The 18,100-nt window shown below is 41.1% G+C and overlaps 1 protein-coding gene across 11 annotated transcripts in view; it reads left to right on the top strand.

Annotated features, from left to right (window-relative positions):
• The window catches only part of vps13d (vacuolar protein sorting 13 homolog D), a 94,395-nt gene that overhangs the window by 8,534 nt on the left and 67,761 nt on the right, over window positions 1-18,100 (top strand). For 10 of the 11 annotated variants that reach the window (XM_079238975.1, XM_079238982.1, XM_079238981.1 and 7 more), the window contains exons 4-16: window positions 1,553-1,743; window positions 2,560-2,640; window positions 2,892-3,008; window positions 3,839-3,943; window positions 4,588-4,758; window positions 10,476-10,576; window positions 11,551-11,719; window positions 11,920-12,021; window positions 13,376-13,565; window positions 13,726-13,908; window positions 16,630-16,760; window positions 16,834-16,888; window positions 17,349-17,513. In XM_079238975.1, the coding sequence (XP_079095101.1) occupies window positions 1,553-1,743; window positions 2,560-2,640; window positions 2,892-3,008; window positions 3,839-3,943; window positions 4,588-4,758; window positions 10,476-10,576; window positions 11,551-11,719; window positions 11,920-12,021; window positions 13,376-13,565; window positions 13,726-13,908; window positions 16,630-16,760; window positions 16,834-16,888; window positions 17,349-17,513 (1,761 nt within the window). The remainder of the gene's footprint in view (window positions 1-1,552; window positions 1,744-2,559; window positions 2,641-2,891; window positions 3,009-3,838; window positions 3,944-4,587; window positions 4,759-10,475; window positions 10,577-11,550; window positions 11,720-11,919; window positions 12,022-13,375; window positions 13,566-13,725; window positions 13,909-16,629; window positions 16,761-16,833; window positions 16,889-17,348; window positions 17,514-18,100) is intronic. The other variant, XM_079238976.1, reaches the window with a different exon arrangement.

Below are 18,100 nucleotides of genomic sequence, written 5' to 3'. Positions count from 1 at the left end.
GCTTCAGGATGATGGAGATACAAGACATTTTCTGTTCCAGAGCAGCTATTTTGTTGCAGCTGCTGCTTCGTTTTATTTCCACTTTTTCATTGAGATGTTTAGGTTTTGTGCAGTTTTACTGGTAATGGAACCGCATGCTGCGATGTGGAAAGGCTAAAACTCTTGCAGGTGCACGTATCTGCCGTATTAATCTGATTATTATTTGCTGTTTTTGCTTTATATGCACATCATGATTTTTAGTATAGATCCTACACATTGCTTTATAAATGAGACCCAGATGATAAAGGTGAGGTTGTGCTTAAAAAAGAGACACAACCATCAATGTGGTCAACATTTCCTTTTATTTAAAGGCAATAAAACAAAAGTTTTCACCGAACCAAACTAGTCTGAGATGGGCTTGAAATGTTCTGCAGATAAACATCTTTTACAACAACAGCTGCCTCCACTCAACAATAAATAATATTTATTTTATAATATCTGCAGTGATTGTCCAGTTCTCAACAAACACACCAACAATTCTCAGTAATGACACAATCATCTGTCTGCTTATCGCTCCTGTTAGCGCTGCTCTGGTTTAGATGATTGTTCACGTCATATCTAAGTAGAACACGCTGCAGAAACAGAAAATAAATTAACCCTCAACACTCTCAGCGACGGACTAAAACGTCTTTAATGAAAGCTTTTCGTCTGTGTGTCTCGTTAGATGGACTTCATGTTGTTTAGTTGTCGACTCTGCTGTTGGTTTGATCACAGAGGAGAGAGAAAGGGAAGACGTTGCCAAATGTGTTATTTAAACATTCTAATGTGTGGCGTATGAAGAGCAAACCAACACACACTGCAGCTTGTGTCTGAACTTAATGCAGTAAGGAACAGTGTCTGTCAGATGATAAAAATTAGAGGCCTTTGCTGCAGAGCGTGTCGGTACATCCAGTCCTGCTGAACAAACTGAATTATCTGCTGCTCAGATATTTTGGAGCTTTTATTTCCAGTATTTTATGTTTATTATCCTTTTACATGTTATTTATGCTATTTAGTTTTAACTCAGCATGTTGTGGCACCTTGAGCAACTTTGTTGTTTTTAAAGTGCATTATAAATAAAGTTGCTTTGCAGTTTTCCTCACTGTGCAGAACTTAAAACTTGTTTATCTAAGTACATTAACATATATTTATGTATCTGTACTTATATTCAAGGTTATATTTTGGCATGTGAACCTACTTTAGTACTGTGAGGTCAAAGAAATGCAACCACAGATGTCAGCCTTCTGATATTATCGAACGATATTTGCATTAAAATGTAATTATCATTAATAATCGGAAATGATCAGTATTGGTTGTTACTTTTCTAATGGCACAACTTTTACACACAAAAGTTTTGATGATAAAATAAATTAGGGGACAATATTTAAAATGTTTTTTATCTTTCTGTAATAAAATTCACCCTCTCCATGTCAGACATAAATGTAAATGTCCAGGTTTACTTTACGTCTAGTTCTGCTTCCTATTATGAAGAAACAACTAAACACTCCTCTACACGACTTGTTATTTCTGCCAGGATTCATCGGTAAGATCACGCTCCAGATCCCTTTCTACCGGCCTCACAGTGACCCGTGGGTCATCTCCATGTCCCAGCTCAACCTGATCATCGGCCCCGCCCAGCTGCAGGAGTACGATGCAGAGAAAGAAAGGGAGGAAGAGCGGGAACGCAAAAAACGCCTCCTCAAGGCGCTGGAGGAGAGATTTAAAGTAGGTGGCTGCTGAAATGGTTTCCTCTGTTTCTCAGTAAATAGTATGTCAATCCATCCATCCATCCATCCATCAATGGATCTTTCTATCCATCCATCCATCCATCCATTCATTGATGGATCTGTATATCCATCTGTCCATCCATCCATCCATCCATCCATCCAAACATCCATTCATCCATCCATCCATCCATCCATTCATTGATGGATCTGTATATCCATCTGTCCATCCATCCATCCATCCATCCATCCAAACATCCATTCATCCATCCATCCATCTAGCCGCCCATCCGTCCGACAATGTGTATCCGTCCATGCGTCCATCCATTCATCCATCCATCCATTCATCCATTCATCTATTTATCCATCCATTCATCCATGCATCCATTCATCCATCCATCCATGCATCCATTCATCAATGGATCTGTCTATCATCCATCCATCCATCCATCCAAACATCCATTCATCCGTCCATCCATGCATCCATTCATCAATGGATCTGTCTATCATCCATCCATCCATCCATCCATCCAAACATCCATTCATCCGTCCATCCATGCATCCATTCATCGATGGATTTGTCTATCATCCATCCATCCATCCATCCAAACATCCATCCATCCCTCCATCCATCTGTATCCGTCCACGCGTCCATCTGTCCATATATCCATGCATCCATTCATCCACCCGTCCATCCATCAATCCATCCATCCATCCATCCATCAATCCATCCACACATCCATCCATATATCCATCCATCAAGAACATAATTATTATCGACACATGCTGGTTTTATATTTGTGTGTTGCTTCTTCAGAGTGAGTGTGAACAGAGAGGAGAGTCTTACTGGTACTCGGTCACCGCTTCCGTCGTCACCAGGATTGTAGAAAACATTGAGGTAAGCCATCTAACAATACACGCTGAATCAAACAATGAGATCATGTGACTGACTTACATTCTTCCCAGATATGATACAATATCTCAGAATTCCTGAAGGAATTCCAGCATGAGATGAAACTTAAAACATTACAGTCCACGAGTTGTCCATGCTGTCATCCTTCATACTATGGATTATTGTTGTTTATTGACAACACTATTATTGTTTTACCTGGACTTGCAGACTGAATTATGAATTTCTGCATTATGTAGCTGAAGATCCAAAATGTGCATCTTCGATTTGAGGATGACATTTCCAACCCAGAGAAGCCCTTTTCCTTTGGAGTCTGCATCAACAACGTATCTGCTCAGAATCCTTCCAAAGAGTCGGTGAGTTGACTCTACAAACAACTCAAGCGACTAAAATTAAGCTGTTAGTTTACTAGGATCATTTAAAAATATTTATGTGATCATGTAATTCAGTGGTCAAGTTTCAGATTTCAAATTCCTACTACATTCATACATTTTACATAACTAGTTACTGGCATATCGGATTTCCATGTATAAACTGTGAACATACATCAAACTCCACTGCAAGAAATGTTGGGAAGTTGTTTTTTTTTTTGTTTTTTTTTTTAAACTTAAAAATGTATTGTGAACCTTTCAAAACAGATACAAATATTATGATAAAGAATATTCAGTGTCATCACTGATCAACGTAATTGTATTTAAAAAACAGAAACTAAAGAATTTGTTGAGGAAAGAAAGTTTGGACAGATTTAAAATGTACATAATAGTAACTGTGATGGAGGATTCTACAAATGGACCGATTGATTGTATACAGGTTAGGGTGTCAGGCTTGGGTATAAAAGGTGCATCCAGCTATGGTGTGGTCTTTTCCAACAAGAGTGAGGTGTGGCTCATCGCTTTGCCCTGACAGAGAATCATCAGTAAGATTAGAAAGCAAAGAAATTGAATTACCAAATTTTATTTTTATTTTTAATTTGATTTGATTTGATTTGATTTTAACTTGTCTTGTCCAGTATTTTAGCAAGCAGAATGATGGTCTGGCTGCTTTGCTGTGCCGAGCAAATTTGTAAATGACAAAGAGAACGAGGGATGAAAGAGGAGATAAAGTTGCACCAGACAGAAAGTGATGGCCTATCCATCCAAAAATGTAATACTCTGATGGTAACGCCGTATCATGGTTTTATTTTCAGGCCCAGAAGCTTCACCGACAAAAGCAGCTTGAGATCAAAGACTTCAGTGTCTACTGGGACACACAGTGTGAAATGCTCGGGAAGCTGCCAGCCAATCAGATCCAGGTCAGTTCTAAGGTGAAATTAAACTGTCAGGAGACCACTCAGTGTTAAACTTTGGGTTTTCTGTTTAGTAGTTTTATTTTAAATAAAGTTAAATCAAATAACAGCTAACCAGACTGAGTTATTGTTATTTTTTTTTACTGTGACAAAACGTGACATGTTGTAATATTTTCAGTCGATTAAAGGAAAAAACTGTTTCTTTCTGGTATCAAATGAAATATACGTTATTGATAACTTGAACGTAATTATAATGTTATATCAGGAAAGCTAATTTAGATAAGTATCACTTTGATTTCTTTGCATTTTATTTATATTGTAATATGACAATTTAATTGAAAATGATACATTTCCTAGATTACACATCAAACTCTTTTTTTTTTTTTTTTAAAGATTTGTTGCCATAAAGGAAAAATCTTTTGAGTTTTTCATTAAAGATGCTTCAGTATGTCTTGTGCAGATATCTTTCAGTGTAAACCAGAGTCAATCCATCTGTAGAAGCACTTTTCTGCTCTGTCCTGTTATAATGCAGGCTTCTACTACAATAATAGATAGTCTTGATTTACAAACTGCAACGATGCTAAAAGGAAACTGGAAGTGAAAGCCAACGTTTAGGAATGTCTTTACTCGATTGTTTTGTTACTGCACAGGATGCCATGACCCAGTGTATGCAGAGTCGCGAGCACCAGTACATCTTTGAACCAGTGTGTGCGTCAGTGTTGCTGAGAAGAAATACCTCCAAGGAGCCTCTGAGGTCCCGACACAGCCCTCGCATTGAAGGCCAAGTTCAGCTGGAGCCCATGTCCCTGCGACTTTCACAGGTGTGTCTGAACACCCAGGCTTCGTCAATAATGACTCAGAGATGTTTTATTGTGTTTGTACCAAGCGGCAACCTCCGGCGGTTAAAAGTGAAGCCTATGCGGAAGTGCATAAAACTGCAGTTCCCCTTTCATCCACTAGGGGCTGCAAAACAGAGCAAGTCCCCATAGACTCTCATGTTAAAAAGGCCAACTTCACGGCAGAAATAAACATGTTTACAGCAGAAATAAACATGTTTACAGCAGAAATAAACATGTTTACAGCTGAAATAAACATGTTTACAGCAGAAATAAACATGTTTACAGCTGAAATAAACATGTTTACAGCCTGGTTCAAAAATCCATTTTCGGTTTATAGGTCAGGTATACCTTCATGACAAATTGTGGGGGGAGTGAATTTTTTTCTAACTTGTCCATTTAAAAGTAATTTAATCTCAAAATTCAGCATATTTAGGGGCGTGTCCTTTTGATTGACAGGTACCGATCTCCGGCTTCAAGTAAGAAGAACGTAGAACAACCGCAGTTTTTAGCCGGTTAACAACGTGACTTAGCTTTAGCCTGCTTACCTCCATTATCTGGTTAGCTCCCGTTATCTCGGGGTTAGCTCGGTTAGCTTTTAGCTACAGAAAGCTCGGAGTTCGCTCAATGTCAATCATCCACCATGACGCTCACGGCTCCCTCTGAGCTCCACCTCTTTGCCCATATTTGTATTTTCCGGATGAGACGACGCCCATGACGCTCCCAGCATGGTGACGGTAGGAACCGCCCACCGAGCTTCAATTCAACTCTTCAGAAACCTACGGGTGATGTCACAGAGACTACCTCCATCTCTTTATATACAGTCTATGGTTTGTACTCTACGATGTTAAAAGAAAAGGCAGGCAAACACCTTCCAGCTTAGAAATAAAGACATCTAAAGAGTTTGATCCTTTTCTTTAATTGAGGCATTTGTGAATCTAATGTCCTGTCATCATATGGATGTTATTTTGTCATTATCATGTCACCTGCAGCTAAATCAGGAAAATTGAAGCAGTCATGCTTCTTGTGTTACATATCCTTGGTTTTTGTGTCTCTACAAAATGGATAAAATGACCCACTTACAGCACAGTTTCATTTAAGATGTGCAGCTTTCATTCAGAGGAGTGAACAGTCTTGAAATGAGTTTTTCTAAACATAGCTGCTTTTCCGGAGACTTAAATAACATTCAAAAAGATGGATGACTCATGAATAAGATAACCATTGAACTGGACATTATGTTATTATTCCCTCTAATTTAATTCCTAATCTTGGGAACATCTAGAACAATTAAACACGGATCATATCTCCAGGAAGGTTGTAATTATTCCAGAATGAGAGAGAGCTCATGGAGAACATCATCTTGGGGAAACCTGGTGACTGTTCATATGAACACCTTCAGGTTGCACACCAGTAAAAAAAATACAGAGTTAAAGACATCTAAAAACATGTCTGAGAGAACGGCCTTAATGCGAACTCAAAGAAAAAAACACACTAATTAATACTTTAGATCCATACAAGCTGCTGAACAGCGAATGGAGATCAGATTTCCCAAAGCGATCCCCGGCCAGCCAAGGGATAAAATCCCTCCAGTGTGTTCTGGGTCTTCCCTGGGGTCTCCTCCCAGAGGGACGAATCTGGAACACCTCACCAGGGAGGTCCAGGAGGCATCCTGACCAGATGCCCGAGCCACCTCAACTGGTTCCTCTCGATGCGGAGGAGCAGCGGCTCTACTCTGTTCTCCTCCTGGATGACCAAGCTCCTCACTCTATCTCTAAGGGAGAGCCCGGCCACCCTGCGGAGGAAACTCATTACAGCTGCCTGTATACGAGATCTTGTTCTTTCGCTCACGACCCACAGCTCATGACCATAGGTGAGGGTAGGAACGTAGATCGACTGACAAAACTCGCCAGCTGTGGGAGAGGCTGTAGGACTGGGTGCTGTTTTAGCCAGAGGTGGAGACTCTTACATTTCCTTGCAGAAGCAAGCCTGTAACCCCTTTCTATGTAAAGTCTCAGGTGTACCACCTCACTTGTTCACTCATCATGCCGTTCATCCAGCTGGCGTGTTGTAAATGCAGCCATCTTCTGCGCACATAAAGCCCAAACTGCCATCAGTCCAAACTACTTCACCTGGAATGACTTCTGCAGAAATCCACTGTTCTTAGTGCTGTTTTTATCAGAACTATTTATAGGCCACCAAATCCTCCCTCATGCTTTATTAAAGAATTTTCTGGTTTCATATCAACCATATATCTTAAATATAATATGATTTTAATAACTGGTGATTTTAACCTTCACATTGATAACAGTGGTGATCCTTATGCCAGAGAGTTTTTAAACATTTTAAACAGTATGGGTTTTAAACAGCATGTTACACAACCTACCCACAACAGAGGACACACCTTGGACTTGGTCATAGCTTATGGCCTGACCACTGGTGTGTCCTCTGTTGTTGACCTGGCTGTGTCAGACCACTACTGTGTGTTTTTTAACATCACCAGCTCTATAAAACAGGACGCTTCAGTGAGGACTGTGAGGAGGCGATATATTACTTCTGAAGTGGCTGCAAATTTTATTAATATTTTATCTGGAACTCCTGCTCAGATTTTTCCTGCATCATGTGATTTTATCGTCGACCATTTTAACAACAAATTATAGTCGGCAATTAACTCAGCAGCTCCAGTTAAAACAAAAATATTAAGAACTAAATTCAGAACACCATGGAGAAACGAGGAAATAAAAGAGTTAAAGAGAAGCTGCAGGAGAACAGAGAGGAAATGGAGGAAAACAAAACTGACAATCCATCAGGATATTTTAAAGGAGCAACTTAAAATTTATGATAACAAAATCAAACTGGAAAGAACACTCTATTTTTCAAACCTCATCACAGATAACAAAAATAATCAAAAATTTCTTTTTAAAACCATTGATAGTTTAATAAACACAGATAGTAACAAGTCCCCCATGCAGCCATCAGATGCTGCATGTGAGGACTTTGCAGACCACTTCAGAAGTAAGATCAATGCTATTAGATCCAATCTTTTATCTCAGCATAATGTTGATATTAATCGATGTGAAGCATTGTTTTTATCTGAGGAAACACTGGAGAGTTTTGTTCTGGTTGATGCACAGATGCTTGGTCGAGTTTTCTCCCAGCTAAATCCAACAACCTGCCTTTTAGACCCGATTCCCACATCGCTTTTAAAAACTTTTTATGATTTCTTTGAGTGTGAGCTTTTAGACATAGTAAACTACTCTCTTCAGATGGGTGTCTTCCCTTCTGCTTTTAAAACGGCGGTGGTAAGGCCCCTTCTGAAGAAGAGTGGCTTAGATCCAAACATGGTTGATTATTACCGACCTGTATCCAACTTACTGTTTTTAAGTAAAATAATAGAAAAAGTTGTTTTTACTCAATTACACGAGTTTTTGAATGAAAACAACATTTTAGAAAAAAATCAATCTAGTTTTAGGACTAACCACAGTACAGAGACGGCCCTCTTAAAAATTGTTAGTGACCTTAGATCTAGCCTGGACTCACAGAAACTTTCTGTTCTTGTTCTACTGGATCTTAGTGCCGCATTCGATACAGTAGATCATCAGATTTTATTAAACAGACTCAGAAGTCTGGTGGGCCTCTCAGGGATTGCTCTTAAGTGGTTTCATTCCTACTCGAATCAACAATTTTTTGTAAGTATGGATACATGCTCCTCACGAACCTATGAAATAAAATGTGGGGTTCCCCAAGGATCAATTTTAGGCCCGTTACTTTTTAACCTGTATATGTTGCCACTTGGGGACGTCATCAGGAGACACGGCGTTGATTTTCACAGCTATGCCGATGATACACAGCTTTACATCGCCGTGTCCCCTGATGACTTAGAGCCACTTAATATTCTTTTAAACTGTATTTCCGATATAAAGTCATGGATGGCAGCAAACTTTTTACAGCTCAACCAGGACAAAACTGAAGTTTTAATTATCGGTCCTAAAGGCAAGAGAGAGATCCTTTTATCAAAATTACAACATTTTAATCCCTCCCAGTGTGTGAGAAATTTGGGTGTTGTTCTTGACTCTGAGCTGGATTTTATTCCACACATAAAAAATGTAACAAAAACAGGTTTTTATCATCTAAAAGATATTGCCAGAGTCCGCCCATTTCTCTCTCTTGCCAGCACAGAGGTGCTGATGCTTTTATTTCCAGTAGATGAGATTACTGTAATGCCCTGCTCTCTGGTCTTCCTAAAAAGTCTCTTTCCAGCCTACAATTACTACAGAATTCAGCGGCACGAGTTCTGACGAGGACCAGGGGGCGGGAGCACATTACACCAGTTTTAAAATCGCTGCATTGGCTTCCTGTGCGTTTCAGGATTGATTTTAAGATTCTTTTACTTGTTTATAAATGCCTTAATGGTCTTGGGCCTTCTTATTTATCTGACGTTCTTTTTAATTATGACCCTGAGGTCCTCTGGTACTGGCCTTTTAGTGTTTCCTACAGTCAGAACTAAGACATACGGTGAGACCTCTTTCCGTTGTTATGGTCCTCGACTGTGGAACAGCCTGCCAGAGAGCCTCAGGGCCGCGGAGACTGTTTATGTTTTTAAGAAGAGGCTCAAGACACACCTTTTTAGCTTAGCATTTAACTGAATTTTATTTTACTTTATTTACTTATCTTAATTTACTTCATTTATTAATTAATTTATTTTTAAATTGTTTTATTAGATTTCTTATTTTTAATACATTATTGTGAAGTCCTATGTATATATGTATATTTTCTGTTTTTGTTGCTCTTACTTCTTACTGCTTCTTAAGGTTATTCATCTTCTGGTTTTAACTCCAGTGTTTTCCTTATGGGGATCCAGCACGCGGGGGGCCCTGCCTGTTTGGTCTGGGGGCTGTTGTCATGGCGACCGCTGCTGTTTGGGTGGTGTAGGGTCCACCACTGCAGCTTCACGGCTGCGGGTGGCCCCTTTGCTGCCTGGGAGTTGTGCGGTTGCTGTGGCAGCGGCCCCTATGAGCATGCGGGGGACTGGCTCCTGGTGTGGATGGATCCCGAGGTATTGTTTCCTCACATCAGCACCAAGTCAGAATTTTTATCACTTACTTAATGTTTTTAGTTGTTTTATTAACCAGAATTCAGTTAAAGAGACAGTATTCAGGGAATTATGCTTTTCTGGGAATGTGTGTGTGGGTGTGGGTGTGGGGGGGGTTCTTTGCTCTTTGTCCTTGTATGTGAGTGTGTGGGAAGAGCTTGTGTCTATTATTTTTAAATGCCTTTTTATCTACTGTTTGTTTTAATCCTTATGACTTGATTTTATCCTGTAAAGCACTTTGTGTTGCCCGTGGCATGAAAAGTGCTCAAGAAATAAAGTTTGATTTGATTTTGATTACTGGGAAAACCTTCCAGAGAGGTCAGGTCACACTGGGATAGCATCAGCTATCATGTTCTAACACTTAAAGTTGCTGCTTTGTGTGTGTGTGTGTGTGTGTGTGTGTGTGTGTGTGTGTGTGTGTGTGTGTGTGTGTGTGTGTGTGTGTGTGTGTGTGTAGCTGAGGAAGGATGTTCTGCATACACGAGAGATAATGTGTTGAGCTGCAACCACCACGAGCTTTCACAAGTCACAAAGAAAGTTTGTCCATCACCACATAAAGAGCAGAATTTACTAAGTTTCTCTCTCCGGTTTGCATGTTCCTCGTTTTTTTCAGGTCCAGTACCAGCAGATTATGGCTTTCCTCAAAGAACTGGATCGCAGGGAGAGGGGGATGCTTTACAGAATGTGGAGACCCAAAGTCCCAGTTTGTGGGAAGTAAGTGGGACAAATAGGCCTCTCGCAATAAGTCGCACAATAAGAAAAAATGTTTGCAATAAGTTTGCTGGATGCAACAATTTTCATTTCTCTCTTAAGTGTTTGTTTCAAGACAATATTAACTAAACACAGAAACAAGCTTCCATCTTTACTTAAAACACAACCATTAACTGTAAAAAAAAAAGACCTTAACAAGCAGGCTAGCTCCATCTTCTCCGACCGTCCACGCTGATTGGAGAGTTTAACCGACAGATTAACTACCAACAGGACAGTGCAACATGGTGTGCACTCAGACAGCATGGTTGGTAAATAGATGCTGTGCTTTAATATTGTTAAAAATGCAACAATTTGAAAAACGTTGCAAACATTTCACAGTAGTATGAATTGCCTGGATTAACATACGTTACAAACAGCAATTCTGCAAATTTACAATGACATGAAAAATGACATTTTACCATTCCACCTCTGGTCCGATCCAAACATGTCCCCTTATATGAGCTTACCATAGACTATGTAACTGTGTTACATGGTGTTTACAGACTGTATGTTCCAGATAACCACATTGCCAAAACCGCAAGAGAAATTCTGATCTGTTTTAGCAGACTGAGGACTAGATGAGCATAAACTAGTCTGCACATCCAGCTAAATGATCTTTTAGAAATTTAAGCATGTTGATCTTTAAAATGATGTACTTGCAGTATTATGGCATTATTGTCATTTTTGTTGAAAATGGTCTCAAAATGTCAACAATAATCGCTTAGCGCAATATTATCGTATCGTATATCGCAATAATTTCTGAGACAATTAATCGCGAGGTAAAATTTGTTACTGTGTCAGGCCGAGGGACAAACAAACTCATCATCAGTCTTATCTTAAGCTAACAAAAGTTCCCACATCAGGATTTTACTGCTTCTGCATGTTTCATTCCGACTTTTAAATCCGGCTCGATCCTGCTGCATTGTTTTCCCCTTCAGCTGCCGGGAGTGGTGGATGTTCGCCATTCAGGCGAACCTGAGCGAGATAAGGGAGCAGCGGCGTCGAGGCAGCTGGAACTTTGCTTTGCAGCGGGCCAGAGATGCACAGACCTACACCAGCCTCTACTTCTCCAAGCTGAAAGGAGTTCTGCTGAGTCCACATGAGGAGGTACCACACTGCAGCTCGCTTATAAATGAGCATTTCAGTAAATATGTTGTGGTAGGAAGAGTGTTTGCAGAGTATTTTCTGGACAAAAGGTCACAACTTGCCTCAATATTTGACTCTGTCGTGTCACAAATGAGCTCATAACATGGTTATGGTTCAAGGATGTTCTTTTAATACCACAAATGTACCCATATGCTATGTAGATCGAGCTGGAACGAGTGGAAGAGGAGCAGACGCTAGAAGAGCTGCACAGTCTCAGAGAAATTGTCCATGACTGGTTTCGTAAGCAGGAGGAGATGGCAGAGGTATGTTGGCTGATGCTTTGGAGCAGTGGTTCTCAAATGTTTTGGGCTACGCCCCCCCACAACAACATATGTTGGTGTTCGCGACCCTTTTCCCCACTCGACGACTGAGTGGTTAATGGTGTGATAGATCAGATGTATCATCCTGCAGCAACCTTCCATGTACGACTTGGTGGAAATGTGGTAACTGCTGAGAAAAGGCACATACCTGCCCAAAATCTGAGACTCTTGTCAATATGATGCTAAATTCAGACTTTAATGGGACACATGTACTAACTGTGTTGTTTATGCATGAATGGGTTAAAATGAAGGTGACACATTTATCTCTGCATTAACAGTTTAATGTTGACAGCCATGGAAAAATCCCAAGTTTATTTTATAATTACATAATAAATGTAGGCTTTGCATTTTTCTTTTACAATTATCTCACAAACCAGGTGGAGAGTTTTCAGATGTTTCAATAATTTCCGCTTTTAATGGTTTTCCTTGTTCGGATGTGTCTCATCTGCAAATGATTTCACTTTTTTTTCTCATTACACCCCTCACTGCTTAAAGCCTAAAGCATCGGTTCATCAATCCGTCCATCCATCCGTCAATCCGTCCATCCATCCATTCGCCCATCCATCCATCCATTCGCCCATCCATCCATCCATTCGCCCATCCATCCATCCATTCGCCCATCCATCCATCCACGCGTCCATCCGTCCATCCATCCGTCAATCTGTCCATCCATCCGTCAATCCGTCCATCCATCCATCCTTCCATCCATCCATCCATTCGCCCATCCATCCATCCATGCGTCCAACCATTCATCCACGCGTCCATCCGTCCATCCATCCGTCCATCCATCCGTCAATCTGTCCATCCATCCGTCAATCCGTCCGTCAATCTGTCCATCCATCCGTCAATCCGTCCATCCATCCATCCGTCCATCCATCCATCCGTCCATCCATCCATCCATGCGTCCAACCATTCATCCACGCGTCCATCCATCCGTCCATCCATCCGTCCATCCATCCGTCAATCTGTCCATCCATCCGTCAATCCGTCCATCCATCCATCCGTCCATCCATCCATCCGTCCATCCATCCATCCATTCGCCCATCCATCCATCCATGCGTCCAACCATTCATCCACGCGTCCATCCGTCCATCCATCCGTCAATCTGTCCATCCATCCGTCAATCCGTCCATCCATCCGTCAATCTGTCCATCCGTCAATCCGTCCATCTATCCGTCCATTCGCCCATCCATCCATCCATTCGCCCATCCATCCATGTGTCCAACCATTCATCCACGCATCCATCCATCCATCCATCCCTGACTTTCTTCATCTTCTCTTTTCTTTCCTTTTCCAGAAGGTGCGAGAGCCAACCGGTGACCCCCAGTCTCCTCTGCCCACTTCTTCCATTCCAAAGAGTGGCAGCTCAGGGATGATTCAGTACCTGCAGTCCTGGTTTCCAGGTTGGGGGGGCTGGTATAGAGACTCCCAGGACCTGGACAGACCTGAAGAGCTTTTGCCGAGTCCATCCTCCTGGGATATTCTAGGTCAGTCACACACTTTCGTCTGGTTCCAGAGATGGAACTGATTTAATATGATCTTCAGTGAAAGTTTCTGCTTTAATAAGTTTCATCTCACAAACTAGATACCTACTGATGAAATGCAGCAATCCTGAACGCTCATCTTTTCTGTTTAATGCTCCTCCAGCTGAGACAGAAGACTTGTTTGACCCTTTGGAGGACTCTCACACTCTGAACACGTTCACCAGGCGAGATCACATGTTCGCCCGGCTGGAGTTCTTACTGGAGAAAGGCGGAGTCACACTTTTCCAACAGGACAGGAGGGGCGACACGCTGCACGAGAGTGGTGTCATCCAGTTGGAGTTCTCAGGTACGCTGAAATGCAAACAGGATACGGGGAAAAAGGGTGTCCCAGTACAGTTATGTAACATGGAGACATCCCTTAAAAGCACAGATTTGATTTTTCCGCTGTGTTTTTACATCGTTTCTGGCAGAGATTTTCTTTGCTCATAAGCATAAGCATAAGATGCCACACAAGCAGCCTCCAGGTCCTGCGGTGATGTGGTTTTTGTCATGACCTGAATGAAACAACTTTCAGTCTAAAACTCAGGTGGTTTTACCGAGACAATGGGCGTGCTTTGTGATAAATGCTGCTTGAGATGCACTGGCTTCATGCTGCTGTTAGCTAGTTTCTTCCCACAGAGAAACAGTTCACAGAGGTAAACTCCAGTACATCATATTTACAGAATTCTACTGGCTCTGCATTTCTCTGTGTTCGGGCCTTAACTCTGTGCTGATCTCATTTGGTATGAGCCAGAATTATGGAGAGAAAATAAACATTTGACAAAACCAGAGAAGAAAATCTGATGAAAACCCAGATGACCCAGCTTTCCTCTAGCACTTAAACGCAACGTTCACATAGGAAGCTGTGTGAAAAGAGTCTCAAAACCACTTTTAAACTGGTGCATGAGCGGTTTTGCACCAGTTTGGTGGTAAACTTTGTGTGTATAGAGCAGGGGTCGGCAACCCAAAATGTTGAAAGAGCCATATTGGACCAAAAAAACAAAAAACAAATATGTCCGGAGCCGCAAAAAAATAAAAGCCTAATATAAGCCTTATCATGAAGGCAACACATGCTTTATGTATCTATATTAGCTATATTAGCCTACTATCAAAATGACTAAGTCGGCTACAAATACATAATGAGCCTTAATGATAAAATGTTTATTTTCCCTGCAGCGCATCCTGTAGAGAATGACGCACCACGTGACTACTCTGTTGTACGATGCCGTCTCATGTTTAACTTCATTACAATATTAATGAATTATGTTTCGTTGCATTGATGAAATTAAAAAAATCTAATAAAGAAATCCGATTTTTTTTTATGTCATTTTTATTTTGAGAATTAAAAAAAAACAACAAAATGGAATGTGCATAACGCACCCCTTACCTGGGCAACAAACAGAGTGCAATAAAACGCTGCCTGCATTTATAAAAAAAAAACAATAAATCAAATTAATACAGTTTGATTTCTGTGCAAGTCAGTGCAAGGGTGAAACGCAGCAGCATCCTCTTCTCTTTAGACACGCAACCAACGCAGCTATCCTCCGACCTGAGCACCATTACCACGTGTCATTCCAGATATATACTGACAAAAATCAGAAATCATTTTATAAAAACAGCCACTTTGTTACTCAGTCTGTGTCCATGAAGGATTATGTTCTTACCCGTTTAATGTGACTTCTGTTGTCGGACATCACTGGTCAGCTTCTCAACATGTAAGATGTAACTTGTGCTGAATTAATGTCCTTGATGTGCTGATCGGTGATGTTGCCGCCATTTTAATGGTCCTTTCCTTCACTGTCTTAGCGGAGAGGTGCATGTCTTTGATTTTCTGTATGATCTCGGTTTTGTTTTTGAAGTCTGGAAATACGTGTTCTGATATGTTGATGACTGACTCCTTCATGTAGTCACCATCTGTGTACGGTTTTCTACGCTTTATTATCTCCCGGGTTGCAACAAAACTTGCAGCAGCAGTGGAGTTTGGAGATGCAATCCACTTAAATCTACTTTTGCGCTTCTCTAATTTCTCCAGAAGTAATGCAATCGCACTTTTTGTGTCACTCCCAACTGGGTACTGGCTGCAAATGTAGCATGCTTTCCCTGGAAATGTCTTTCCACATTACTCTTTTTGTTATTTGACAACTTCTCGCTACAGAGCAAACATGCAGGCAATCCTTCCGCATTGGCAATGAATGCAAATTATTCGGTCCAAGAAACGTTGAATCCTCTGTTCTCCCCGTTTATTTTTCTCTTTTTCCCTTTGGGATCCATGTCCCATCACAGCCGCCGGTTTGTTTACAACGCCACCTGCCTCCTCCCACCCTGCTGATAGACTACGTGTGTCGCAGGCTATGACGCAAATCTTCCTTGACAGAAATGATGAATTTTAATATTTATTCTAGACATTTTTACAGCATTGGAAAACGTTAAGAATGTCTGTGTCATGTTTGTCCTCCTACAGAACCAGATCAAAACAAAAATATAGATCTTTTTCCATTTTTAAAAAAAAACATTTTTGAAAAAGCTCCAGGGAGCCACTAGGGCGGCGCTAAAGAGCCGCGGGTTGCCGACCCCTGGTCTAGAGATACATGCACACATATTTAATGATTTGTCTGCCAACATTTTTACAACATAAATCAGATTTATGAGGTCGGGGGTAAAAGATTAGAGTGTAAAATATTGGTGTTTGTGCTTTTTTGCACTTTGTGTAAAATTAATTTTTTGTTATGCACGAATTAGTTAACACAGTTTATACACACACAATGATATCAAGTCGATATTTTTCTCCATACAGAATGTGTCAGAAACCCTGGCATTGAGGTGGCTGGTGTTTATGATGAGTTAAACTCAATAAGAAAGATAAACAATTAATTTTTTACTTAAATTTATTAGTTTTATTAAATTCTACATGGACACCATTGTTGTATTTTGGCGGTATTTGGGAAAAGGGGCTGCAGACGGCTGCAGTGTGACACCAGACTTTATGTGTTCTGATTAAACTGAATTTCCTGTAACTCCTCTTCCTCAGGGGTGAAGGTGATAGTGGAGTCCCTCCCTCGCTCAGAGTCCTCCTTACTGTCTGTTAAACTGGGCAGCTTGTTCCTGAGGGATTTGACCACTCAGGGGACCATCTTCCCAGTTCTGGTGTCTCCTAAAACGGTGAGCGGTGATGGAGGATCTAACTCTACTTGTTACTCGGTTCCCTGCTTCTAACCGCCGTCTTGTGTTGCAGGATAAAGTCGTCGTTGCAGTGAACCAGTCAGCGAGCCAGGCCAGCAGCGCTTCTGGTAAGACCTTGTTCATTGTTTCTCAGTGTCATGAAACGTTCATCTGAAGACCTGTAACAAGTTGTGACTCGTGTATTTGTTTGGTTTTATGTCTGTTTCTATGTTACTGATCAGAAGCACCGTGTTAACTGGAGTATGAGTTATCGCTTCGCGTTTCACAGAGGATATAAAAGTATTCTCACCCCCTTAGAAATGATAGGTGTTTGAGATTTACCACAATAAATCATTTCTGAACTTTAATGTGACATTTAACCCTAAAAACTCCATGTGAAAACAAACAATCTGTTCAGGAAGCAAATCTAAAAAGTGAAAAACAAACAATAAGCTGATTGCATTAATCTGGACACCCTAAATCTCATACATTGTTGAAGCGCCTGTAAACACAAAGCGATTTTGTTTAACCTTCATCGTTGATCTGATAAAGCAGAAGCGGCGTCATCTTTTCATTGTCTCCTGCCAGGATGCACGCCTCCAGTGTTTGAGATGGTGTATGAGCGTAACCCTGCCAGGTCGAAGTTTGAGAGGAGGCTGGAAGTCAACACTAGTCCGTTAAACATCATCTACAACCCGCAAGCCATAAAGAAAGTCACTGAATTCTTCTACAAGGGAAGAGTTCACACCTCAGGTAAGAACTGTTTCCATTCTGAGGCAACAACTTTGCATTAAGGCGCGTCTTCTGAGATCAGCTGTTCGCTTTTATCCAGGCTGATTTAAAAAATAATAATAAACAAAGAATAAATCAGCTCCTGGAACAAACCCAACACGTCCCTTTAATCCTCACCAACCTCCTCTGCCTGGCCATGTCCGCCGCAGCAGCCATTGGAGGTTAGACCACCATGTATGGGACTGCCAGAACCAGTCCAGACTCTTCTCCTTATGGTTGCATAATGGTGGAACCAGCTGCCAGAGCAGGGGGCATCCCTCTGCTTCACCTCCTGCTTTTAATGCAGCTTGTGGTGGGTGCTGTGCACCACTTCCAAACCCACCCATGTGGTTTTAGCTCTAAATAAAACAGGATCATTCCCAGTCTGAGGTAATCTGCCAAGTGTCAGACCAGTAGCCAGGCTGGTTGAAAACTTAAAACCATGGAGTCCAGTATCATGGGTGGAATGGGAAAAGACCAGACTGAACTGGTCATGTTTTTCTGATGTCTAATGTAAAACTATTCACACAGAAACTTTTAATGTTAGCGCTGCGTTGTGTAAACTAATC

Source organism: Telmatherina bonti (genome assembly GCF_933228915.1).
Source record: "Telmatherina bonti genome assembly, chromosome: 4".
Taxonomy (NCBI): domain Eukaryota; kingdom Metazoa; phylum Chordata; class Actinopteri; order Atheriniformes; family Telmatherinidae; genus Telmatherina; species Telmatherina bonti.
The sequence above is the reverse complement of the archived record's forward strand: the minus strand, read 5'-3'. Positions and strand labels throughout refer to the sequence as shown.